The sequence below is a fragment of the Ambystoma mexicanum genome, chromosome 10 (genome assembly GCF_040938575.1).
Source record: "Ambystoma mexicanum isolate Mex_15411 chromosome 10, UKY_AmexF1_1, whole genome shotgun sequence".
NCBI classification, from domain to species: domain Eukaryota; kingdom Metazoa; phylum Chordata; class Amphibia; order Caudata; family Ambystomatidae; genus Ambystoma; species Ambystoma mexicanum.
The window spans coordinates 678,090,331-678,116,703 of NC_090932.1; the positions used below are offsets into that span (position 1 = coordinate 678,090,331).

General features: G+C 44.4%; 1 protein-coding gene across 3 annotated transcripts in view; it reads right to left on the minus strand.

Annotated features, from left to right (window-relative positions):
* The window catches only part of PLS1 (plastin 1), a 697,248-nt gene that overhangs the window by 239,954 nt on the left and 430,921 nt on the right, over nt 1-26,373 (minus strand). For all 3 annotated transcript variants that reach the window (XM_069618268.1, XM_069618269.1, XM_069618267.1), the window contains exon 4: nt 5,404-5,533. In XM_069618268.1, the coding sequence (XP_069474369.1) occupies nt 5,404-5,533 (130 nt within the window). The remainder of the gene's footprint in view (nt 1-5,403; nt 5,534-26,373) is intronic.

Sequence of the window (26,373 nt, forward strand, 5' to 3'; positions counted from 1 at the left end):
GGTCAGGGTGTCTATCTCCTACAGTTGGGCCTGCTCCGGCGGCCAAACGCACCCGCGGGGGCCGCGGGGGACAGTTTCGTGTGTGTCCGCGGCACACAGCAGGATGTGCCGTCAGTAGCGGGCCCGCCCTCCTTCTTAGTCGCGGGTAGCTCCCGCGTGTGCGACCCGCTCCGCCCGGCAGGAGTTCACGGGCTCTGTTCTTCCCACCTCTGTCTGCCGTGGTCCCACGCGGCTACTCCGGGCATCAGCGGGATAGGGTGTCGGTCTCCCGCAGTTGGCGCCGTATTGCACGTCCAGTACTAGTCCGTCGCTCCGGCGGCCATCTTGTCTATTATCACCGTCTCGGGCTTCCCAGACCTTTTGCGCCCATTCGGTGCTACGATTCGGGTCGGTAGCACAGCGACCCGATCCTCCGAGGTTCCGCTGCACCCGGGTCTATTTTCTGCCGTCGTGAAGCCCAAATAATCAGGATATTTTCAGGATTTGGCTGGCGGCCGCGGGAGCTCCGAGGAATCACGTCCTCATCCCGTGCTCGCTGGCCACGCCCCTCTGGGTAAGCATTTTTAAATAGCAAGTCAGTTTTGGTTGAGTGAAACTGGAATAGGTGATTTCCTCAGATTGCCAAGGCAGACCAACGTTGGAAGATTGATCCATAGGTTTGGGACAAAGGGTTTCCCTGTTCTTCATAAGAAAGAGGTTAGATGCATGACAATAGGCCATGAGGGTTTTAGATATGGAAAGGTCTTTTCCAAGAGACAATGGGGGATACCATGTCGCACCCGATGAAGCCATGACATCTCTCTGGAGGCTGTCTACTCCCATGTGATCCTCCCTCATATAGCCACCCCCAGGGTTAGGATCAGGTAGCCACTGCAGTCCCTTGGCCACATGGGAGGAGGTCACCAACAGTATTGACTCCATCAGATTCATCACAATGAGTTCTCTTTCTAGCTCTACTAAGAAAAACACAAAAACGAACAAAGACATGCTTTGGGCCATTGCTCGAATCAGGGCAATGGCTGGTTTCTGACCATCACCCTGGTGTCTCTTCACTATGGGCTCCTTGTCTAGTTGCACAGTCCCAAACATGCACTGATAATTGTCTTTGCAGTTTCTTATCCTCCACTCTGGGGTTATTCTTTTCCTCGCCTCCCACTTGAGAACCTCTTGATCATATCTCTACTCTGGGGTTTGTCTTACTTTCATCCCCCACTCTAGGGTTTTCCTATTACCTCCCCACGTTGGGCTCCCTCTGGTCTCACCACGCCTTGGGGCTTTTCAGTGTTCTCTCAATTTATGGCCCCTTTGTGCTCACTCCGCCTTGGGGTCTCCTCAATCTCACCTTGCCTAGAGGCTTTTCCTGGTTCTCTCCACTCTGGGGCTTCCCACCTGTTTGCCGCAGCCCTCCTCCCGATTGCCTGGAGCCACTGCATACCTTCATCTTGTTGGCTTTGCTCCCTGGGAGGGTCGGTGAGTCCGTCTGGCACTGAGTCACTTATGCGACTCATCAACTGGGTTCTGTGCCAGACATAGTTCACTTTTGCGTCCCGCTGGCTTTGGGAAGCGTCCCTACGGGCCAGTGCATCGGTTCACCCGAAGGTTCTCACTCTCTCCCGCTCCTCTGGGCTGAGGCCTTCCAGCTACTCACTTGGCGGGAGCTGCGATTTCTCTGCAGCACATACCACTGGTACGAATGCCACACTTGGCGTACACTCACTCTGCCTTGCCAGCATCCCAAGAGGAGGCTCTCGTCTCTGTCTAGCTCTAACGGATCTCTCTCTCCCACTTGCCACTTCTGATTTGCTCTTTATCTGACACCTCTCCAGGGCTGGGTCACCCAATATTCTGCTGTTTCAGGCAAGGACTGTGGCTATGTGGGGACAGAAACCAAACCAGCCGTTATAACATGACGTTTTAGATAATCATACATTTCAGCTCCAACATAGTCAACAAAGGTAATAGGGTATAAAGAGGGTCCCTCCCAGTGGAATCTCACATGCCCTGTCCTCTAGGGTGTGTTAGGTGTAGCAGGCTGCCGTCCCAAATCCAAAAGAGGGTGGTTCCCCATTGGGGAAAAGGGACAATCTCCTCAGATTCATCACAAGTGCTAACCAAGATTTCAGAGTTTACTGACTCCTTGCAGTTTGCAAAGTTCTTATATTTTTACAGACAGTTTTATCTCTTACATGAGCCATAACAGGGCATCTCAACCTAAACTGTTTCATGAAGTTTACATTTCCACAACAATGTACTGTGATGATGTGGCATGTAGTAAGAGATTCTTCTAAGACAATATTTTATCAGTTTTATTCTAAGATTCTAGGGTTGGATGAATGCCAATACAAACTAGGGGAAGCTCTACAAATGAAAAGAGACTTCATTATCAAAGAATGTGAGGATCGACCAACAAAATGAGTGGTTCTTGCACTCCAATTTCCATAATATCTCAACTGAAAGTAATGCCTAACCTCTGTTAACTCTAGACCCTCCAGGGACACCCTATGCTGCAAAGAAAATGCTCAAACGACATGGCCAACAGTAAGTCTTCACACCTAATCTTAAGAGTGGTTAGCCTCTGGGCTACCCTTGATTAATAAACGAATATCCAAGGTTTGACCAGCACAAGAGTCCTATAATCCTAAACTGTAAATGTCAAGCCCTATGGTAATCAAAACCAAAACAAGCAACTTTTCCTGGGAAGGATGCTTCCAGAGTGACTCACAGAGCTGAGGTTCCTTCAGCCTCACAGTGTTTGCCACATGTCCCAGAGCCACTGACAGGTATTTAGTTTGACAGTTCTCTTTCATAAGGCTTCAACAGGGCCTTGCAATATTCACTCATAGGATTCTCTCCTCTTTTACATCTTCAGGATTCTCTGATAATCTGTCCTAGACCTTAGGTTGCTCACTGTTTACCGCACAACTCTCCTAGACCATATGTTTTTCAGGATTTTACAGCAGGTCCACTGTGGACCTTGAAACCTTCAAGTTTCTTAACAGGTCCCTCCTAGACCTTAGGATTTAGGATTCATAACTGCTCCCTGCTGGGCCTTGGCTTTTTTTAATGGGCATTTTCCCTGTCAAATTGAGGGCCTCATTGTTCCCTAGGGGTCACTGATTGAAATGGTTGGGCTCTGGATTTCCAATTCTCCCACCCACGAACGTGAGAGGGGATGTTGTGTCCATCTGGTCAGCCTGCCTCCTCTGGGACTTCCAGTGCTTTAACAACTCTCCATCTCAATTCTGTTAACATTCTTATCATTGGCTTGTGGTCCCTGTTGATTTTCTCTGTTCTGCTCCTTATTTCCAATACCTGTTTCAGAAAAACAGTTTGGGTTTTGTTCCAGGTACCAAGATGTATTTTGAGAGTGATTGTGATCAGGGGTTTGGTAGTTTGGGGGGAGAGGGGGGCGTGGATTTAGGTTTTTGCTTTGGGAAAATCTGCAACCTGTGGGGATTTGGTCCAGGTTTTGGAATTGTGAGAAAGTTCCATTTTGGGAGCGTAGTGCAAACTGATAAGTGGAGTTTTGTGAAATCATTTTATGTTATGTTTTGGTTATTTATAGAGCGCACATTCACCTGAAGGCATCTTGGCGCTGGGAGGAGGAAAAAGCTACAAGCATGAGGGCACAGAAAAGCTTGGAGAAACAACATGGTTAAAAAAGATAGGTCTTAAGAGCCTTCCAAAAGGCTAGGTGATTGGACAGCGACTTCAGAGTCAGTGGGAGACTGTTCCACAGTTGAGTTGCTGCAACAGAGAAGGCCCATCCGCCCAGTCATGCACGGCGAAAGGGGTCACCAAGAGTAGACCTGCTGAAGCTGAGTGCAATGGGCGGTTAGGAACGTACCGCTCAAATTTAACACAAAGATACTCTGCCCCGTGGCCATGCAGGGCCCGGTGAACAATGCACAGCGCCTTGAATTGAACTTGCTGTGCCACCGGGAGCCAATGGAGAGAACGGAGTACAGGGGATATGTGGGACCCATAAGGAGTGCCCGTTGCCAGCATGGCTGCCAGATTCTGGAGGCGCTGTAATCTGCCAATCAGCCCCTTAGGCTGTGCAAGGTACAAAGAATTACAGTAGTCCAACCTGCTAAGAATCATTGCTGCTACTACAGGTGGATGCAGCAAGGGAGGAATCAAGTGGGGCACTTTCCTAAGAATGTTTAGCTGGAAATGCCCCTGTGGACATACTGAGGAGACTTGAAGGCCCAGAGACAGGTTACCCGACATGATAACAGCAATATTTTTTATCTTTGTGGAAGGAGCCAGGAGCGGGCCCAGAGAAGAGGGCCAAAAAGAAGAGATCCACAGTGAGGGATGGGGGGAAGGGGCACCAACACCATGGTTTTGTCTCCATTCAATTTCAGCCAATTTTGCCCTTTCCACTGTCCCACGGCAGTCAGGCACTTATGCAGGCATGCCGACACCTCAGCCTGATCCAGACCAAGGCGGATCAGTAACTATGTATCGTCCACATACAAGTAGCACCTGATGCCGTAGGAGCGGATGAGGCAGATCAGCAGAAAGATGTAGATGTTAAAAAGAATAAGGGACAAAGCAGAACCTCTATGGTTCATCTAGGCTTGCTACTTTGCCTATCACATAAACATAGCCAACCTAAAATATGTTTACTCTAATAGAAATTTGATAGCTTCTAAATTCACCACAACTGATTATCGTCATGTCTCTCCTAAGATTTCCTGGCTTCGCCAGTCATAGTCCCATGTGCATTCTTGGTCAAACCATTATTTCTCTGAGCTTCCGAGCAGAATACTTTCATGCAACATCATCAAATAGTGGCACTCCATTCAGCTCAATTCCATACAGCGGACCATTCATCCTTGGTCACTGAATCATGTAGTAAATGAGTACCACTACTCCTTTCTGAGTTCTGTACTTACCTACTATTTTGTTGATTTGCACCACACCTGAACATATGCTTATAAATACTACTGTAGTAAAGAGAGAGATCAGACGGTGACTTCTGCTTTACAAGAGGAAAAATTAGTGGCCAAAAATAAAATACAACTGAGGCTAGACCATTTCATATATGATTTGATTGAGAACTTTGGCCATCAATCCTGGTACATCACATCCTCATATGAATATTTGTATTGTTCACACATAAAAAACACAAGTGGAACCAGGCAAATCAGTTGCACAGGTAGACCTGAAAGTGGGACCACAGAAAAGTTTAGGGCAGGGTTCAGAAACCTTTGTCCCATCAGCCCTAGCCAGCATGGCCAATGATGATGGGTCATAGTCAGAAACATCTGGCGAGCCACAGGTTGCATCCTCTGGTTTAGATGGAACACAATAATGTTACAACCATTTTTAAAAGGTGCCAGCATTACAAATGACTGCTGTCAAATAATGGACATTCAATACCAGCCTACTTACCTGAATATGAATGTTGTGTGCCTTCGCTTGAAATTTGTGAAGTTCCTCCAATAGCTGTGATCCCCTCTTTCCTGTTTATGGATTTCCTGAATGACCTACTTATGTCCCTGCTTTTTAACTCTTGCATAACCTAGTAAAAGAACAAAGAAAGAATCCTTAATTCATAATTTGCAACATCCATATCAAATATTTAAGAGTCAAATTTTAGGATTCAGCTTTATAAGTAGAAGATTTTCAATTTGAGGATATTTGAATACATGGCACAATGCATGGGCTTGTGTTCGAGGTAAACGGGTATGCATGTGTTTTTAATTCCGATAGTAAAAATATGCAAGCAAAAAGACATTATGGAGAGGGATCTATGGATAGAGATCATATTTTACTTGGAAACAGTGGTCAGAGTGCAATTTGCTAGACATGGGTTAATAAAGAAGCACACAATTTAGAGACTAGGGCCCGGCCTATGAGGCAAGACAAATTGTGGCACTGGAAAAAGTCACTGCTCTATTTATGGATAGAAAAAAAGTTTCCTAAAAACCTCACCTACAATCGAAAAAGAATGTCCTGACTTTGAATCCCTAAAGATGCTATAGGAAATGCACACAGCACGTAATTTCTATAGTTGTGCTTCTGTCTCTTGTAATTCATACCTCTGATTAACCACCCCAGTCAGCACTAACAGCAATGTACAGGATTTTCTGTCACTTAGGAGGGCACAGATTCAAGGGGTCTGTGAATGACAAAGGGAAGTTGGGGTTCCAAGGGGGCAATGACATGTATGGTCGGGAAGAGAGAGAAAGGATGGGGAGATCCTGGTTCAGGGAAAACTAAAGTAGCATGGACTCAGCGGCACCCAAACAAATGACACTTAAGGGAAGCCCCTACTTCTAGGAAGATGTGGGAACACAGGAACGTCAGCGCCCCTCGGCAGGAACAGGCAGAAACAAAGCTCAGCCAGGAACGCAAGAAGGGTATTGTTCTGTATCCATCAAACACTCACTTCCATAGGACTGGGGAATTAAATGACACGCAAAAGAGACAACCCTAAACTCAAAAGGGACGTGATCACCTGGGCACAGGCCAGGCCCACCTCTTAGTACCAGGAGGGGTTAGATAATCTGTATAGTCTGCCATCCAATCATGAGAAGCAGGGAAAAGATGCTGTGGGTTTCCCTAAGGGATTTATGGGTTCCGTGCTCATCTCATCACAGTTCAAATATAGTAACTCTTCTTTCTTATTCTCAAAGAGACATGTTGTTTGTTCTATTACAAACTCTTCATTTTTCTTCCTGTGCCTCCCTGGTCTCTCGGTACCTTCATTCTTCTTAGGAACAGATCCTGGGACTCTTACAGGTCTGGTGTCAGTTTGATGACTTTGTTGTGTTTGTAAGCCGGCTTCCTCGCCTGCGGCCTTTGCACTTCTTCAGGTTTCCACAGTATCTCACCAGGGAGCCGCCATCACTTGTAGCAGCTTCCCTCAGATGGCCTTTGGGTTGTTGCGTGGGTCAGCTGCCCATCCTGACTCTCTCAGGTTCACACCATCACCATTTCCTCTCCTCTCAGGCTCTCTGGTACGCTAACCATTCAGCGTTTGTTCTCTTGCTTCCCAGCAAGCTTGGAATTGGTGGGTTCTGAGTTCTGCGATTGCTCGCCTCTTCCCAAGTTCATGTCGGCAGCGAACTGCCCCTGCGTGGAAACGTATGCGCTCTCTCTCCGTTCTCGTTCTTTACATGACAAGTGTTCTCCTTTCAATACACTCTTCTCGTGGATTGGTTAGTTTGCCGTAAAGAGAGATTTTCTCTTCACCCTGAAGAATAGCATCCGCCAGCCTCTTCTTCGGCACAGTCTTGACACTTGATAGGATTGTGTAGTCCCATCTATGCCATTATATCTACCGGTGAAGGGATTTCCTCACAGGAGCAGGAGTCCTTACCCCCAAAGGGGGAGCCTCTCCCGGTGAGGTCCCACTTTCCTCGACACCTACGGAGGGTGTTGCGGAACAGACTCACCTCCCTTGCCTCACAGGGGGGTCCTCACCATGTGGAGAAGGGACACATTTTCTCGATTTGTCACAGCCTCTACAACCAACATACATACCACATTCACAGTCAATATACCCTACCACAAGGGGCACACAAGGCTGCAATCTGGACACAAATGCCTCTATGCCCTCGACACAGACCACCTAGAAACAAACCTCTCCAAAGTAGCCAGGTACCTCCGAACAGCACGCATTAACAGCAGCAAAGCTATGTTGTATTTTCCTTGTATCCCCACTAACCTAACCTACACACCTCTCTTTCAGATCTGCCAGGGTAGAGACCATGACAAATAGCAGATCTGTGTAGTATAAATCCCTGTTACATAATAGAACACGAAATAACATCGCTAATTGTCTCGTCAATTTAGTATATGGTCAGGCTTGCAGCCCTTGGTTCAGTGGGCACTATTATATTTAAACTCCAGTTTGGGGCATTGATTCTACTATCCTGATCTACTGTTCCATGGATAAATTAATAAAACCATGTTTTTTTGTGATCACATAGCTTGTGAAACTGTAGTTCATTATTTTGATTGTTCTGCCATGTATATTGCATACAGGAAAATACATCCCTGATCCAAACCAGAAACTATTGTATACACTGTAAGGGTGCAGCCTCATTAAGTTATGTTATGGTATGATTGTATGGTACGGTATGTTAAAAAGCTTTTATACTGGGTGAAATCACCACGATAGTGATTTTGAATTGCATAGGCTTGTCCATGGAGTGGCGTACTGTGCCCCTGCCAGGAGTATCCAGACCTTAGTTTGCAGCAAGAATTAGAATGAGCAAAAGGTACAGATAAGAGGACTAGGTCGCGTAAACCAGATGTTAAAAACAAAGGAAGTGGGGGACTCGGCGGGGCCTTTACCACTCTACTGGCAACCTATAGCAGTATTTTTGAGGTATTCTTAAAACCTAATGCAGTCCAAGCAAAAAATATTTTGTGCGTGATTTTACGTTACCTGAAACCAAATGAAATGTTCCATGTACCCGGTGTGTCTGTAGTACAATGCTAGTGTTTTTGGAAAACTCAAGCAACACATCTCCAGTGCACGATTTTTTAAGTGTTACATGAAACAAAATGAAATTTTCCGTGTACCTTGTGTGTTTGTTGTTTAATAATAGTGTTAGGGCGGAATTGACAGTTCTAAGTGTAACATAAAATGCACAATTTATTTTGACAGAGCCTCCATTGTTACATGAATTAGGCAGCCTGTGTTGACAGCCTTTTAAAAAAATTGGTTTTAGAAGCTTTGTCTGAATTACAAAAAGGAAATCTAATATTAAATGATGTTTTTATTCATTTGCGTTTGTTGCCAAGGGTACTGTCATGTAATAAACTCAACGAACTGCTCACACTGAATTCCTCGGCTAGCACATTTGTGTGTTTTTTGTGATATAGTTTGCTCTTTATCTGAGATACAATATTATTGATTGGCTAAATTTGGCAACAAGGTTATGTAAATGGGAGAGTATCGTTGGAAAATAAGTTGGACGGTTCCAGGGCGCCAGTCAGTTGTGTGTTTGTGTGAGGTAAACAATTTATTGTTACTTCAATTGCTAAACACCTGCAGTGGTAGACGGCAACTCCAGGCCCGGACTGGCCTATAGGGCAATAGGCCCATGGCGGAACCAAAAACGCAAAATGCTGCCGTGAGCCAGTTTTTTGGGTCAAAGTGGGACACTTTTTTGGCCCGTGTGGGCCATGTTGATGAGTTACTTCACTGGTTTTGACAAGTGGTGCTGAATAAATATTCTTTAAAATGCAAAGTTTGTATCACATTTTATCAAAAAAATCCCCCTTGGTTACTATTCAAACAGTGTCACAAAGGAATGAATAGACATTTGCAAATGTGGGCCACTTTTTCATTGGTGCCCGATACAATTTTATGGCCCAGTCAGACCCTGGCCAATTCATATATTCATGAGGAAGGTGCAGTACGTGTGTGCACTCGGAACGGTCTTTCAAGAGTGCCTCTGCCCAAGGGTGGCATTGGAGGCTCAAAAATACCATCATTATTTAAAAACACGTTTAGCAGGGTACACATTGCCAGGAATCAGCAGACCACTGACTCCACAGGACTCTGTGAACATTGGTACCACAAGTGTTAACTACGTCTGCAGTTTCTTCACTCATGGTCAGTTCTCAGAAGACACAGCCCACGTGTGTAAACTGCCATCTACAAAAGCTGTCTACGTGCCTACGCCCATTGCCTTGTAACGTGATGTATCATTGGTGTCTCATTGGCTGCTATAATGCCAGTGAAAATTCTTGGCTTCATGGTCGAAATGTACCAACGGAAGTCGCAGAATTATGTTCCCTGCTGGACTATCCCCGCTCCCCACAAACCACATCGCCACACCCCTTCCTACGTGCAGTACAAACCCCTAAACGCATGCGCCTGCTGTTTAAGTGAACGTTCCATGCAGTGCACTGAAGTGCACATTTCAACTTCCTCCTACACTTTCCTTTTTAAACTAAACCATTCCAGAACGGTTTCTTTTTAAAATAAAAGTATAGGAACAGTACAACTTAATTAAAAAAAAATGAGAGGAGCACCGTTCCCAAACGCCCCCACCCACTTCCACCACTGGATTCGTTCCTGCAGATATTTACGACCAAGTTTCCAGGTTGTCAATCAATGCCTGCTTGCTCGACAGTGTTCCTCCACCAGAATTGGCCACCAGCCAGACCTATAGCCATGGTGAGTTTGGGGGTCTGGGCCCCCAGGCAGTGAAGTGGTCTATGGGAAGTCTTGTACGGATTGCTCTTCACTTCTCTTCCACTAGTGTTACACTGAACAGCTATCGACCCCAGCCCCCCATGCCTTTAGACAGTACACTTGGGAGAAGACCCTTTCTCCTGCCCCCACCTAGACAGTACTGGCTAACTCACCTTCCCAATGCACCTCTTTATCACAGAAGGGGGTGTTTGGGAGGTAACAGTATCGGTGCCAGCCGACATCCGTTCCTGTGTGATATAGCCTTGTAGTTCAAAGCCTAGCACAAATGCTACAAGCAGAAATAGAGACCTGTATTGATGTGGGGTTGTTGTGCCATTATTTCTCAAGAGATAGGCTAAGCACAGTAGTGGAGTTTAGCAACAGGCCTGTGAAAAGGCGTGAAACTTGTGGAACACAATGTTAAAGGGTTGCCGATTACAAGAGTGGAGCCTTTAAGGAAATACAAAAAAAGGTTATGCCCCAGTGAGGTAACAGAACCCATAGATGTGTCTAAATGGTAGTGACAGAAGGTTTTAACGTGAAAAGAAGGCTGAGACATAAGTATATGCATTGACTTATGTGATTTACAATGTCAACAGTGCTGAATTGGTATCCACTTTTGAAGCATCATCATAGTTCATTGCCTTCCAAATCACATCTGTCTACCATCATAGTTCAAACGAAGCCCTTGGTTAGCCCACCAGCCACTGCTCATTGCACCACATGAGGTTTACCGCTTCAAATAGATGCCTTTCTGGCTGGCTTCTGCTGCAGACATTTTTTAAGAGGACAGCACATTTTTTTCAAAGGCAGCACCGGTGTTATTTACCTGATGGCATTTTGGCTGTCTCTGAAAATGATGTAGTGCAGCATATGAATTTACACACAGTTTTGAACATTCAAACAATATTTGACAGTGAAGTCAAAGTGCCTAATCAAAGGTCAGTATGTAATGTACCTTTGACCCACTAATTCAAGGAAGATTAGGTGGGGGAGGCCGCCTTTGCTGGCTACCATGGGAATGGCCCATTCCATCACAATGAATTGTTAAACTAGCTCCTCATCTTAATAGTAAACATGGTGAAAATCATCTCCAATTTCTTCTGAAAAACCTTGGTAAGGCAGGCAGTTCTTAAAAAGGAAAGACATAATGTGCGGTAGCAAAGTAAGGTGTACTTTTGAGATTAGCACATGGATTCCATTATATACACTGCCACTTGGTGAACCAGAATGCACTGAATGAAGTCTACAATCTATGGTATAGACCTAATTTGAAGAATTCTCACTTGAACAGCACTCTGCATTCACTTTACTTTCTAGTTGCACATCTCCATCTATTAAGAGCCTCATAACTTACCTGCAATCATGGTCACCCCACCGTCTTGATCAATCTGCTAATATATATGGGCCGAGAGGATAGCTCAGGGGCAACGTGTTTGTCTTGGAAGCAAGACTATGCATATCAACACAAGTTCAAATCCTGGGCTCGTGCTTAGAAACTCGTCCATCATTCAGTCACTTCCTTTGCGTGCCACAAAATAGTTGCTAAAGAGAATTGATCGAATATTTCAGAACTTCCTATGGGGTGAAAAAAAGAAGCCGAGATTTCTCAGGTATATCCTGGTGCGTAGTATACAGGAAGATGGTTTTGGTTACCCAGACTTTATTAAATATGGAGTTTTATACTGAAGAAAGCTGCCCAGTTTATGATGCCTAAAAATGCACGAGCCGGTTTAGTTGACAATTGAGAGAGAAAGGTTTTCTCCATTTGAACTGAATAATATCTATTCAATGGAGAAAATGTCAATAAACAATAATGAATTGGCCACTACGGATGTGACACGACAATCACTTACCGCTTGGCTGACTGGCACTGATAAGAATATATATTTACATTACAAGGTCTCTCTTTGGGGGAATCCTGACCTCCAAATTGCAAATAAATCCCTGTTTTGGCGAAGTTGGACCTTGAAACGTGTTTTGAATATAGAGGATGTTGTACGCGATGGACAAATGGTACCTTTTAAAGAGGTACAGCACACATTTAGTCTGGAGAAAAGAGTAATGGGTATATTAGGGAGCTAGAATTGCTCTTGCTGCAGGGGCTAGGGATGTTATCGGGCGCAATGGAGAAAGAACCCCTTGGAGGTGCTGTAAGTGATTTCAATCCAGCACTCCAACTAAGTCAATGCCTAGTATGGGATGCCCAATGGAAACCCTTATTTATATATTCTTATGTCAAAAGTTGTTTTAATTCTGGATGATGTACCCTTATATAACGTCCCTCTCTTTGAATTCCCCCTGTCTCACTGAACCAAGAAATAAGTTTGTTTTGCAAATTAAAAGATTTATTTGAAGAATTGAACAATATATATCACACTTTTATAAATATGGATAATATCTGAATATCACACTTATAAATATGAACAATGATCGGCAATGGGTAATATGACAATTTCAACAATCTCTTTAATCAATTAGGAGTAGGAATAGGAAGAATAATGTAGCAGAGAATAACTTTGCGTGGTTCAAGGAAATGCAATGATAAGAAAAAATGCAACACAGAAAGAAACTTGATATGAATTCAACCAAAGACAATATGATCACTCTTTCCCCCTGTTGTTACTCACTCCCCCCAATATGCAATAGGAAGAGATGAATGATGGCACACAGGTATCAGGAATAACAATCAACAATTGTAGTTTCAATCCGGATTCTTCCCAGCAAGCTTAGGGAGAACAGTAATGATTTTAAAACAGGTCAATTGCTTTTAGATGTGGTTTGAATTGGATGGGAAAAATGCTAAAGTGATTTGAATTCACTAAATGAGATTCAGAACTAGTGAGAGTTGCTTTGGATTGGTTCAGGTCAACACTAGCAATGATTGTTGAATGGTAAGCAGATGGAAAACGAAATTCAGAAGTTGAAATCAAGAAATAGCCGTTTTTACATGTGGTGAAATGTAGCCAAATGCAAATTCGCAGCAACATTTCCACATGAAAGAAACGCAATTACGGAAATAATATAAGGAATTGGAATGTTATGAGAAGCTGAGGATGTTAGCTTCAAATTGACACTTAAATTTCGTTCCTAGCACATACGGTTGGCTTACACTAACAATTATCACAGGATTAGATGGATGAGAAAGGATTCAGAATGGACAAAAGAGATTCTACAATGCAGTCTGGATATGTTGGAATGGGTTGGATGGATTACTTTAAACTAAGAGGTGACTGTGGACAGTTCTACGCTAAATGCTCACAACTCTGGTGTAAAATGGACCCGTCAAAGATCTGGTCAAGGGTTTGGCCTGGACTTCGCTCGTCACCGGACAAGTCTCAGGCGCTTGGTTCTGCTCTCAGCACTCTCTGCGCGGCCTCTTGGACTGGATCTGATGGGTTCTGGGTTACAGCTCTGCTGGACTGATCTGGATCGTGGGTTCTAGCAAAGGTTGTTGGCCAGAAGCAGCAAACAGCTCAGCCAGCTCAGCCAGGCTGTTGAATGGGTTAGGCCCCGTGGAAGTTTAGCGGTTAAATCAGGTTGCTAGATTTTCACAGGCCCACTGAGAAGAGTTCAGCTTTTGGGTTAGGCCTCTGCTTCAGGGTTCTGAGTCTGGTTCTGGAGTCTGAATCTAGAGATGGGTTTTTCCTGCAGAGCGCTTCGCTGGTAGATCAGTGATGAGTGAAAGTATCTGTCTTGCCTGTCCTCAGCAGTCCCTATTTATCCATTTTCCAAAGTGGGTGGGAAGGCTGAATGTCTATGCCCAACCCTCTAAGGATCTGATAGGTCAAAGAATTTCCCCTCTCCTGATTTGAGAAAGGAACAGTGTGTCATGATGTGCCAGAGTGATGCTGCCATTTACAATCTTGGGAAGAACATCGCCTTTGCTTTTAGCCAGAAAATCTATTTTTCCCAAAAAACATATTTTCAATATGCACAACTTGTTAATAATACATATACACATCACAGATTGCCTAAGGTACGTTTCTGTCAAAATCTTACCCTCCTACGAGTTTTGGTTCATAAATGACAATTTTTCGCGCTTTTGGTTGGTTACACATTTTCGGATCTGTACAATTTTTTCTACATACATGCACATACCCTCTGGGCATGTTCCTGTAATTTGTCATGTTCCTAGCATAATCACAATAGCTACAATATTAAAAAGTTCGTGGTTCAGTCTCTGAATGTTGCACAGATTCCAGATTAGTTTTAAACTGTGAGTGAATTTTTCATTTTTAATAATCTCTAAGTTTCATATTTTTGTCAGTTCGGCACAATATTTTATAAGTCTTTCCCCAAAACATACAGTTACTTTAGTTTCCAATCCACATTTCCAGTTTGGCCCGCCTCCAAGCTTGGCTGAGTCAGAGAGTCACATGGTCTTCTTCCTGCCAGGGCAGCTGATGTCAGTCACACCCGAATTAGCATTTTCTATTCAGTACAAGGAACCCATTGTCTCTTTCTCGGATCAGCAGAGCAACAGGCCAAAGTGCCCCTCCTCCCCTTAGTAGCATTCAAATGAAATTTCCTGTCATTTTGGTGGGAAGCAAAAGGGTGGTATGTTCTCAGGGGAAGAAAGCCTCTTTGAAGTTTTAGCTGAATCGGGTTACCTTATGGTCAATTGTGACATAGTTCCTTGTGAAAAATTACAGTTACAAATTTAAATTCCAGTCTTTTTTCAACATGAAAATCAATGTGTGGCACCCTATATTGCATTTGATGGAAATCCCTTCTTTGGCATATTTAGCTTTTTAGACACAAGTTTCTCCTGTCAGATTTAGAGATCGCTACCGTCTGACAGAGGCGAGTAACGGTATTGCACCCATTTTTGACAAATTTCTTTCCAGCAAGCAATCTTCAATGTGGATTTTCTTCTGTTAAGTGTACTTCTGTAGACATTGTATTTATGTGGATTCTTGAAGTAGAATGATCTTTAACACCCAACAAGGAGGTTGGGTCTTTTGGGTGGTTTGTGAGCCATTATTTTAGCAAATTTGACAACCAACAAAAACGAATTTTCACACAGCTCTGTTTCTTTTGCAATCAGCCTTGCTCTGTGGGCAGCCAAATGATGGGTTTTGGCAGTGGTCTCCTGTGTTACCACTGACATAGGCAAAAGTGGATGGCGGCCTATGCCTGAGAGTCATACAGCACGAAACCCTGGGTCGCCTATATTGGACCCCAGTACGCCTGCATAGCCTTGATTTATTGGACAGTGACATGTGCTGGGCATGTGGAAATGAAAGAGGCACTCTGACTCATACGTTATGGAATTGTTCTCGGTCAAAGGGCTTCTCGGGAGATGTGCTGGACAGAATAGACAAAGCCCGATCTATAAACCTACCTGGGATGCCCCTTGAAACAATTCTTCTATCTGGCAGAGGAAGGTATATGGTTGCTAAACAATATAGTCAATGATTTATAAGGTTTTAGTGGTAGCAGTGAAACAGATCTTGAAACTATGGAAAACCAGGAATTAAAACACAAATGGAGAATTGGGGGAGTGTTGCGCAATTGCTGTCAGATTTTGAGAAGTGCATGTATCGTAGAAGGAATCAGGAGGATGTCCAACTAGAACTCTGGACACCATTTAATGATCTATATGGTTCTTAGAAAAGAATTGTATGGTAGAAGATCCATGAAGACACATAAGAATTGTGGATATTATAGTTGGTTGTGTGTGTCTGTGTATATTTGTGTGTTGTCTTTCTTTTCTTCGTTCTCTTTATCTTTTGCGCTTTGCTGGATTTACAATTAGGATAGTTATGTTCTGATACTGATTTATTACATATTTATCTTTACTACTGTTCTGCATTATTAGACATTACTGATTTCTAGGATGTGTAAAGCTGTTCACATGTTTGATGCTAATGTATATGCTATTTCTAGTGATAAGTTGTTGAATGAAATGTTTCTTACTTGTATTTCTTGTTGAATTTTTGTAAAACCTGTAAATAGTTTTAAAAAAAAGAAAAAGTCACAACCCTCCCTCACAGGACAAAGGAAGAACCATGTCATTAACATTGTGGGTGGGGACTCGAGGAAGCCCACAGAACTCTGCCACTTGGGGTCCAGCAGAGAAACCGGAGAGCCTGCTACTACCACATTTAAAGGAACCAAAGCCACACCCGGAAGCAGCTGGTTAACACCCTGCCGAAGAGACGTCCAGAGCCTGTCTGTCCCGAAATGGGGCCTCCAAGAAAGGAGACGCAACTGCGCAGACCGAAGCCAGTTCTGAACCATGGAGCCTCACTGGCCAGAGATGCTGAAACTACTGAGACACACCACCGCTGGAAGAGAGGTACAATGACATTGTACAAAGAGCGGGTGGACGGAGGTGCGGCCACAGCAAAGCCCAGACTGGGCTGCAAATCTGTATAGCCCAGAAGGAGGTAGAAAGGCTGAGCTGGCCCATAAAAGGACTGAGAAAATCAGGAGCCGACACAGGGCTGAGCATAAATATACCCTAGGAGGGTTTGAGTGAAGCAAACTACCAAAGAGGGTTGAACAGGCCCGTAGCCCACGCAGGGCTGAGCATAAGAGTACCCCAGGAGGGGTTGAGAAAAGCAAGCTACCACGCAGGGCTGGGGAGGCCCCATGCCACACAACATTGACCATAAAAGTACCCCAGAAAGGATCAAGAGAAACAAGCTATTAAGCAAGGTTATGTAGACCCACATGGAGTTGAGAAACCAGTCACCCCATGAGGGGCTGAAAGAAAGGACACACCAAACAGGGCTGACCGAGTCCGAAGCCTACCCGAGGCTGAGAAGGTGAAACTTGCATACAAGATAAGGAGTGAACTTGTTTATTTTGTAACTACCAATCTGTCCAGGTCCAGAGGAGATTTCCCAGGAGGTAGGATAAAGTAACGAGTACATGATAAGACCTGAAAGAAAGCTGAGAATTTTTTTTTTCTGAAACCATCGACACTTGATCCAGAAGTGGAGGAGATTGGAAACTCTTTGGTAGGGGACAGAAAACGAGCATCCACTAAGCTACTAACAGGGAGAAGTAACCCTATTCTAAGTTCAAGCTTAGATTGTCTTTTTTTTCATTCTTTCATAAGTGGTAGGTTAGTTGGTAGGTTAGCATAGATTTGGACGGAGGACAGTATTTATTTGCGAGACATCCTGACGAGCACCCGTTTGGTGTTTTGTATAGTAGGGACTCCTTCATAGAAATGGGGTAAGAGAGGTTTTCTTTAATTTCTGAAAGTGTATCATTGAACCAGGTCCTCTGTCCATCTCCTATATCTGACTTGCCACACAAAGCCCTCGCTCGTGTATGAAACCCTTGTTTGTTGATGAATTTTGGAATATTTTGGGAAATGTTTTAACAGTAATTTGTACAGTATGAGGCAAGATCATAAGCTTCTCATATATCAAAAGGGAGGGAGATAAGTGCACAGTTAACAATATGCATTACATAGTTGAAGCATTAACCATATGCATCAAGAAATGATCCCCAAATGTCTGCAAAAATATAATATTTCCTGGACTGCTTGTAAATTGCGCTCTCGTATGTGGTGACGGTCAATCATTTTTCCACCCAGTCATCAATACAAAAGGAGGCCGCTGACTTCCAACCCCTTAGGATAACTTTTTTTTTATCACCATACAAGCTCGGAGTAGCCATACTTTTTAATAAAATGCCATTTCCTGCAATATTCAACATTTTCACATAGGACCATCTTAAATGCAAAGGGTTTACAGTAGGCTATATGTTATATTTCCAGTTTGAAGATAGCAATGCAGGTAAGTTGTTTTCCACTGAAGAATATTGTGTTGAATCCGGTGGAGTCATCACTGACCCCCAGCCTAAGATCTCCCATGTGGCCAGGGATAGGCAGCCGCTACCTGATCCTGACCCTGGGGGTGGTATTATGAGGGAGGATCACATGGGAGGAGATGGTTATCAGGGAAATGTGGTGACCCCATCAGGAGAGATGTGGTATTCTTCCCTTCCAAATGAAGAAGACCCTATCATTCCTAAATTTCTGATGGCTTGCTGTCATTTTAAAAATACCTCTCATTGTAAACCTCCAAAACCCCTTCTTGTAAAACAATCTAAACAGAATACCATTTATACTTCTTGTAAACAAAATACTCACTTAACATCTCCTGTCTCTTATGCTTTTGATTTAAACAAAGAACTGAAACAATGTTAACTTTAAAATATCCAAAATTCCTATGGTTTCCAACTCCCATAAAGCCTCAAGCACTGAGACGAGGAAGAGCAAGAAGGAGTCAGTGTGGATTGAAAAACTCCAAGCCAAACGTGTGGACTAGTTCCTATATTGGAAATCAGCTGCGCAGGACATTTAAACACAGTGAACACCTGCAATGGAAGAATGAAGGTGAAGGTGAAGGGGAGAGGTACACAGTGGGTAAAGCAGGAAGCAGAACCGAAGGCAGAAGCAGACGCTGGGAAACAGAACGTGCTGAGAAAGGCTAGCGCTTCCAAGCACCTGCTTGGAGGCATAATTTGCCAGAGAGGCGTGAGACCAGGAGAGGCACAGCGGATGCCTTGGAGGGACCGCTGGAAGAGCGACTGACACAGCAGGGCTTTTGGAGATGCAGTCTTGGTGAGCAGCAACAGTTCTACCGGCAGAGGAACGCTGAGCCGGCAAGAGAACTGAATGAGGGTCTACAATGAAGGGGAAGCTTTCCAAAAGTAAAAACGTTGCTGCATCAGCATGTTGCCATTCAGAAATGCCATCAATCACCAGTGAGTCTGCCCATAGGTGTTGAGGGCCCCAGTACGTGTCGAAAGGCATATGAACCATTGAACATGTATTTTGTATACCGACAAGTAATTTAGAAAGCCAGCATTTACATAAGTCCTCATATAAGAGAAGTCAAGATGGGAAAGTTGGAGTAAAAGTTATCAACAGTAAATGAATATTAATGAAGTTGAAAGGCAAAATGTTTACAAGTCTCCATATATGAGATGTCAATCAGTGAAAATTGGAACAAGCATTGCCACAAGCAAATAAATATCCATGAAGAAGTTAACAGACAGAACTTGTACAAGTCTCTATACATGAGATGTCAATATGGGGAAAGTTGGAAAAAGTAGTACCTTAAGTTGAAACAGTATACGCAGTGAAGGAGTACAAATGTGTTATACTGAAAGAGAACATTGTAGAAAGACCTAGTGAAAGACACACATCAGACAGTGAGCCTTTGGGAGAAATATACCTGGCAAGGGAGTATACCAGGGCATCTGAAAAAACCCAGATGGGGGATTCCTGGCATAGGAATATACCAGGTAATCCATTTTGAATAGGATTAAAAGAACTTTGTAGGACGTGCTGGTGAAAGAAGCACATCAGGCAGTGAGCCTTTGAGAGAAAGATACCTGGCAGAGGTGTATACCAGGGGATCTGCAAAACCCTTAAGGATTCCTGCCAGGGCAGTATACCAGGAAATCCCCATCAAGAACGTATTGGATGAAAGAGATATTTCTGCTAATCCTGAGAAGTCAATGTTTGAAAAAACACTTTCACCATTCCAGCCATTGTGAGGGGTCAGGAATGTGAGGCACACAACTTTGTGAAGGTCACTAACTCCCTAGGCATCATCTTTTTACTTGTGTGTCACACAGCACCTTTAGTGCAGTGACACAGGCATGTCTTTTGGACTTCCCTTGTGAACTCCATTTCTGGGGATGCCTACTGTGCCCCAGAAACATGTAAAGTCACCATTGGCTTTACTAGTCCGTTTAAAATACTGATCCAGTACAAACCATCTTACAATGGATTACTGGAGGGGAATATCTTTCCCCCGTCCTTCTGTAACTCAAGGGGCACTTTGTATCCCCCTTCCCGACTCGACATGGCTGGTGGCAGTGGTAACTATCATTTTTACGCGGATTCCCGTGTTAATTTTCTGGCTGTGGTGACAGACTCGAGCATGAAACCCGCAACCCCATATCGTTTTTATCTCGCTCGGGTCCTAGCGTGGTTTTTCGCCATTTCGTGTTGGAAAGGTCTTTCTTGTTGTTTGCTTTTCTCACCAAACCAAGTTTGGTTTCCTTTTTTGCCGTCCTTTGGCGGGCTTCTGCCCAGAAGCCCTCCTTTGGCGTCTGGGTGTCCAGGTGGGCTGAATGTGAGTGAGGGGTTTAGTAACGCCCTGCACAGGGTCTCCTTGGAGACCCAAGTCGCACTCTGTCGAATGGCTGAGGTGGTTGTCCAAACTGGACAACCCCCCTGCTGTGTGATTGACAGCTAGGCTGTGTGAATGGGGGATTTTGGCATAAAAGGCAGGACTCTTGGTCTGGTAGTCAGAGTCGCCAATGGAACTACAAGAACCAAAGAGAGGTGGAGAAGAAGACAGCTGCTGCAACTCCTGGATCCCGGTGAAGCCCTGCTGCAGCCCTGATTTATCTACCCTTCAACGACAGAGAAAATCCAGTCCGGAGTCTTCTTCCCTTGAGACTGGTGGGATCAACCAGCTCACCTTCAACAGCCAGAGAATCCTCTTCTGGGTCGAAATTGCTGCACAGAACTGTAGTGGTCCGGATAGCCATCAGAAGAGCCCTCTCCTGTTTTTAAGGAGCGCACCTTTTATTCATCGTTGCTTTGCTGCTGCTGGCTTCATCCCTGGGTAGTGCAGATTGCTCCAGACATCCTCTTCTTGTCCCCACAACTGAAGCAACTGCCGTAGCACCAGCTTTCTTCATCCGAATAAGGTACTGTGTCCATTTGGTCGTTCTCTCTGTCCGACCTTGAGGAAACGGAATGGACCCTTTTCGTTTCCGAAGGCTTGTTCTTTCTTCCTTCCGTCTTATAACGTTTGCTTCCCTTTAACAATATCCAGTACTCCTGGCAAACTTTAATCATGAGCTATTCTAACCGTGTGATCCTCGACAACAGAGCCCCTGGCTCCATTTGACACTGGCGCAGGCCTATTGACTTTTATCTGCATCTTAGAAAACGTCCTCTGATTCTATTGCCTTGACAAAAGTATTGCCTATGATTTTTCTCCACTATTCCCTTGTTTTAATTCTATGTGCGAAGTGTGTTTGACTTGAGGTGTATTTCTTTCTGCGGGTACGCTTTATTTTTGTAAAACCGAACTGTCATTACTGTCAAAAAGTGATCGCGTATTAACCCACGGTAACGTCTTTGTTTCGAAACACTGGTCTGTCAAATTCTAATGTACTTACCTTGAATTGACCTGAACAAGAGGAATTGATTGTGTGTAGTATATTTAGAGTGTGGTTTTATTTACTAGAAGTGAAGTGTTTTGTGAACAGATGGCTTAAAAATAAATGTACTTACATTTGTTAACCAGAAACCTTGAGTCAGTGTTTGTTTGAGTCACAGTAATTGTAGTCCTTTGTGTAATCTCTATTACTGCTCATTTGCTCTTGATAAAAGTCTGGCTGCTCAGCCATCGCTACCACTTTACTATGTAGTACAGGCTTGTACCAAAGGTGAAATTGTACTATCACTTGTAGTCTTAATTATATGTAGTGTTCCCTAAGGGTACTGTATATGATTCTGCCTAACACTGGTGTACAGCGATGGGATTTTCTAAGTATAGTGATTACACTTGCAGTGCTGCTATTACCTTGGGTCAACTAACCACAAGGCTAAACACCACTAAAGTCTATCAACTGAAAAACCATGTAAAATATGGAAAACTACAGTGAAGAGACCCTCTTAAACTACATTGCTGAGGTTTTAAGAAGCATGTGTAGGGAACAGAGCCGCTCTGGTAAAGGAAAACAATCTGAACTGGTTGCTAAGTTACTGGGAAAAAACAGTCTGGAGAGTGGGTCGGAAGGGCCTACCCCCCAGCAAATGTGGATAATGATGTTTCTGATTCTAAGAGTGTTGGATTAGAAGAAGTAGGTGAATCTATGTCAGAAGGCCCTAAAACTCCTCTCCCTGCCCAGAAACCACAACCTCTGTCCACATGGACCCCATCAGGTCCTGCACTCACTCCTGAATTTATTGCACTTGAGAAAATGAGACTTGAGTTGGAAGTGAAACATATTGAGGCACAAACTGCCATGAAACATCAAGAGTTAAAGCTCAGGGAAATGGAGACAGTTCATGCTTTAGAGATGAAGAAATTGTCTGTAGAAAATGCTTCTCTCCCAGGTTCTTCTAGGTCTTCCAGTCCTAAGAGACCCTGTATGCCAAAGGAAATGATTGGTATGTATGAGACTAAACTTGATGTTTTGGATTGGTTAGCAATGTTTGAATACAATCAAGGGATTCAGGTATCTCAGGGAATCAGTGGATTCCTTGGCTTTTCTCTAGGCTTCCCCCTGTTGCAAGTAATGGTGTAATGGAGTTGGGGGAGGTGGATAAGCAGGATTATGAGTGTGTGAAGTTAGCTTTGATAGCTAGATTTGGGAAGACCCCTTCCCAGTACCTTAAGAGGTTTAGGACTGTCAAAAAGCATGGTGGTACCCCTAGGGCTACCTGGGTGTGTGACTGTTTGGGTTAAAGGTTACAAAGTGAACACTTATGAAGGTTTGAGGAATCTTGTTATGTTGGAGTCAATTTATGATGCCTGCTCTCCTGAGCTTAGACAGCACTTGGCTGATTCAAGGGAGATAAATCCTAAGAAGTTAGCTAAGGCTGCTGACTTGTGGGTTGCCAACAGGGCTACTCACAAAGATTCTGGGGCAACTCAGAAGAAGGATGAGGGAAAACAGCCAAAGAAAGATAACAAGGAGAATTCTAATACCTCCCATCCAAAAGAGAGCCCCAAACATAACCCCCAGGGTAAGCCACAAGGGAAACCGAATCAAGCTAGTGTACCATCTGGTGCTAAACCAGGTGGAGGTCAGAGTAAGCCTCCATTCAATAGGACATTTGGTAAATGTTTTGTTTGTGAAGCTACTGACCATGTGAAAGGGGATCCCAGATTTAAGGGTAAACCTTCAGGGCTCCACACTATCTCCTTAGCCTTCTCCCAGGTGGAAGAATTACCTATGGCAAGTGGAAAGTTTCAGTTACTGGCTGATAAACCCATGAGAGTCTCAGCTAGTGTTTCTTTAGTGTTCTTGGGTCTTTGGGAACAACATAATTTAGATGTCTATAACTCAATCCCAGATAATACTAAAGAGTATTATAAAGTTAGTGTTCTTGTGAATGGTCAGGAGACCCCTGCCATCAGAGACACTGGATCCAGCATAACTGTGGTTGATGAATGTTTTTTTCAAGGTAGAGGATGTTGCTAAGGCACCCAAATACCTAACCATGTTAGCTGGAGGCCCTGTGCAAATGGTTCCCCAATTACCAGCTCTCATCCAGTGCAATGACATGACTGTCAGAATACCCGTTAGTGTGCAGATGAAGTACCTGGGAGAGTTCTGTTGGGTAATGACCTGAAAACTCTTGGAGTTGTGTCTAGTACCCCCAGACCTCCCAGTAAAAGGAAGCAGGAGCTCACAAGGCCTCCAAGAGAGAGAACCTTGAGAGGCTCTCCTGGGGACTTGATAGAAGAAACTATCTCCCCAAGTCCACAGGACTTACTGCAATTGCAAGACAAAAAGAGACAAAGAGGAAACCCAAATCCGCCAGCAAGAAAACAGCAAGCACCCATGTGCCCACAAGGACATCACTGAGACTGTCCAAAGTCACACCTGTGACTCCTCCACCAGCTCAGGCTGAGTGTGAGGTCCAACCCTGTGTGGTTCAACCAGATACTGAGGAATCAGATCTGGAAGAAGATCTTACTCCGGTTGGAGATCTTGACCCTGTTGAACATCCTGAGCTGCAGTCTTTACTGGCAGAAGGTGGACCCAACAGGGCAGACCTCAGCAGAGGACAAGGAGAGTGTCCTACTCTTGAAGGTCTTCGCCTACAGGCAGCTTCTTAGCTTGATGGGAAAGAGCCTGGGAAGTATAGGTTGCACTGGGAAGATGGCCTCTTCTACAGTGACCCGAATGAGTCAACCCCTGGAGACTGCAAAAGACGTGTAGTACCTCTAGTGAACCAACTCCAGTTCCTACAGTTAGCCCATGAGATACCTTTGGCTGGTCACTTAGGTTTTAAGAAGACCAAGGAAAGGCTCTCCCTTTACTTCTACTGGCCTAAGATGGGTTCTGAAGTAGACAAATTCTGTAGGAGCTGTCATACTTGCCAATCCTCTGGCAAGAGTGGAGCAAAGAATGTGGCAGTCTTGGTGCCTCTCCCAGTAGTGGGAGTTCCTTTTGAGAGGGTCGGGATTGACATTGATGGTCCTCTTGATCCTCCTACATCTTCAGGTAACAGGTTTATCCTGGTTGTAGTAGATCATGCTAATAGGTATCCTGAAGCAATACCTATGAGAACTGTTACGGCTCAGGCTGTGGCCCTACTTGGTATTTTTACCAGAGTAGGTTTTCCTAAGGAAGTGATATCTGATAGGGGATCACATTTCATGTCCCATTATATGCGCGCCATGTGGAAAAACTGTGGAGTCACTTACAAGTTCTCTACCGCCTACCATACACAAAGCAATGGATTGGTGGCGAGGTTTAATACAACTATGAAGAGCACAATAGGTGCTTTAGAAGAACCCCTTAAAAGAAAGCGGGACCTTCTACTGCCATGCCTTCTCTTTGCATATAGAGAAGTCCCTCAGGAGGGAGTAGGTTACAGTCCCTTTGAACTTCTCTATGGACATCCAGTCAGAGGGCCATTGGCCCTGATTAAGGAGGGGTTGGAGAGTGCTCCTTCCCTCAAGCCAGTCAGAGTGACTGACTATGTGATAGGTCTCCGGAGGAGAATGTCACACATGATGGCAGAGGCAAGTGATAACTTGAAGGCTGGTCAAGCTCTGGTCAAACATTGGCATGACCAGAAGGCTAACATGGTTGACTTTACTCAAAACCAGCGTGTTCTTGTTATGGTGCCCACAAGGCAGAGGGCCTTGCAGGACAAGTGGATAGGACCCTTCAAAATTGTGGGTAAACTTGAAGAGGTGAACTATCTGGTGGATTTAGGCAATCCTAAGGAGGCTGCCAGAATCTTTCACACCAACCGTTTAAAGGCTTATGTCTCTAGACCTGAAATAGGAGCTTTGCTTCTAGCTTCAGCTCAGGAGGAGGAGGAGAGTGAACCTCTGCCTGACCTCCTCAGAGGCTTACCTTTAGATGAGAAAGTGGAAGGAGTTAATCTCTCTTCCAGTCTAACATCTGACCAGCAGGATGAGTGCAAGTTACTGTTGAATCAGTTTGCCTCCGTGTTCTCACTTTCACCATGCTTGACCCCTTGGGGCCAGCATGATATCCTCACTGGTGACTGTTTGCCTGTGAAAAGTAGTGGGTACAGAATGTCAGACAATCTAAGAGCGCATATAAGGAATGAGGTCAACCAGATGCTTGATCTCGGAGGTTATAGAGCCCTCTATTAGTCCATGGTCTAGCCCAGTTGTGCTTGTACCAAAGGCAGGATCCAAAGAGTTGAGATTCTGTGTGGACTATAGAGCTCTAAATGCAGTCACAAAGACTGATGCCCATCCTTTACTGGGACAGATGAGCTGGTGGATAAACTTGGTGCAGCCAAGTACCACAGCACATTGGACCTAACCTCAGGCTATTGGCAAATAGCTCTGACAGACCCTGCCAATGAGAAAACTGCATTCTCCACCCCAGCAGGCCTCTACCAGTTTAAGGTAATGTGTTTTGGACTAAAGAATGCACCTGCTACATTTAAGAGGATGGTCAATCAAGTTCTGAATGGGATGGAGGACGTCTGCATGGCATACTTGATGACATTGCAGTGTTCAGCCCTACATGGAAATAACATATTCATCACATAGGGTTTGTTTTGAAGGCTCTTGAGCAGGCCCACCTGACCATAGAGGCAAGTAAATGTCAAATTGGTCAGAGTCAAGTGGTCTACCTTGGACATGAGGTAGTAGGAGGTAAAATAAGGCCATTGCCTAGCAAAGTACAGGCTGTACAAGACTGGGCCACCCCTACTACTCAAACCCAAGTGAGAGCCTTCCTAGGTCTCACTGGGTACTACAGGAACTTCATAGAGAACTATGGGACTATAGCTTCTCACCTGAATGTTATCTCCTCTCCCACATTTCCTAAAAAGGTCAGATGGAATGAGGAGTGCACTCAAGCCTTTGAAGGCCTGAAGAAAGCCCTTTGTCAAGCTCCAGTCCTAAGAGCTCATGACTACCACCAACCCTTCATTGTTCAAACTGATGCTTCAAATACAGGCATAGGTGCAGTCC